This window comes from Naegleria gruberi (genome assembly GCF_000004985.1).
Source record: "Naegleria gruberi genomic scaffold NAEGRscaffold_6, whole genome shotgun sequence".
Classification (NCBI taxonomy): domain Eukaryota; phylum Heterolobosea; class Eutetramitea; order Acrasida; family Naegleriidae; genus Naegleria; species Naegleria gruberi.
Window position 1 is genome coordinate 14,308 of NW_003163321.1, and position 1,224 is coordinate 15,531.

Here is a 1,224-nt window from a genome sequence, read left to right on the forward strand (position 1 = left end):
AACCCAAACCCAAACCCAAACCCAACCCAAACCCAAACCCAAACCCAAACCCAAACCCAAACCCAAACCCAAACCCAAACCCAAACCCAAACCCAAACCCAAACCCAAACCCAAACCCAAACCCAAACCCAAACCCAAACCCAAACCCAAACCCAAACCCAAACCCAAACCCAAACCCAAACCCAAACCCAAACCCAAACCCAAACCCAAACCCAAACCCAAACCCAAACCCAAACCCAAACCCAAACCCAAACCCAAACCCAAACCCAAACCCAAACCCAAACCCAAACCCAAACCCAAACCCAAACCCAAACCCAAACCCAAACCCAAACCCAAACCCAAACCCAAACCCAAACCCAAACCCAAACCCAAACCCAAACCCAAACCCAAACCCAAACCCAAACCCAAACCCAAACCCAAACCCAAACCCAAACCCAAACCCAAACCCAAACCCAAACCCAAACCCAAACCCAAACCCAAACCCAAACCCAAACCCAACCCAAACCCAAACCCAAACCCAAACCTGAAAGGATGAAATCTTGAAAAAGGACCACCTATTGAAACTTTACCAACATTATGTAGATGATCTATAATGATGTAGAATTCAATTTCATATCATAAGAACAAGAAATGGAACTGTAGGAAGATAATGGTTGACTTTATAAGGTTGACTTTAAGGATTGACAGGTCAGATCAAGTCTATCAAATACATCACTTCAATCAACAAAATATACATGAAAATGCTCCATTTGATGAGTAGAGATAGAATATTTGATTTATTTTAACTTTCATATTCATGATTTCATCCCTTTCATACCATCTAGTCAACTATGGACATGGATGAATTTCTGGAAAATGACTACTCTACGAAACATCACCATCATGTTCTACATCTCTAATAATATATATGGTTCAGTTTACAGACATTATGGTGAATATTCTATCATTCAGTAAGGTAAAGGGTGAAATTTCAAGGTTGTCTTGGAAGATCAGGAGGAAATGTTGAATATAGAGAACAACATCCTCAATCTACAAAATACATATCAATCGATTGGAAATCAATAGTAAATCTCGAAAATATAATTTATTTTATGTTTTGAAATCTCTCCTTGACCTCTTTTAGTCAATTAAGACAATTAAGGATGACACTATAGGAAAAGTTACCAATCTCATAATAAATGATAATATCGTGTTCTACATCTCAAATAAAGTGGACTTTCTTCA

The 1,224-nt window shown here is 38.7% G+C and overlaps 1 protein-coding gene across 1 annotated transcript in view; it reads right to left on the reverse strand.

Annotated features, from left to right (window-relative positions):
* The window catches only part of NAEGRDRAFT_63159 (uncharacterized protein), a gene marked incomplete at both ends in the record, with an annotated part of 8,873 nt that overhangs the window by 2,637 nt on the left and 5,012 nt on the right, over positions 1–1,224 (reverse strand). The window contains one exon of the mRNA XM_002681386.1: positions 27–523. Coding sequence (XP_002681432.1) covers positions 27–523 — 497 coding nt within the window. The remainder of the gene's footprint in view (positions 1–26; positions 524–1,224) is intronic.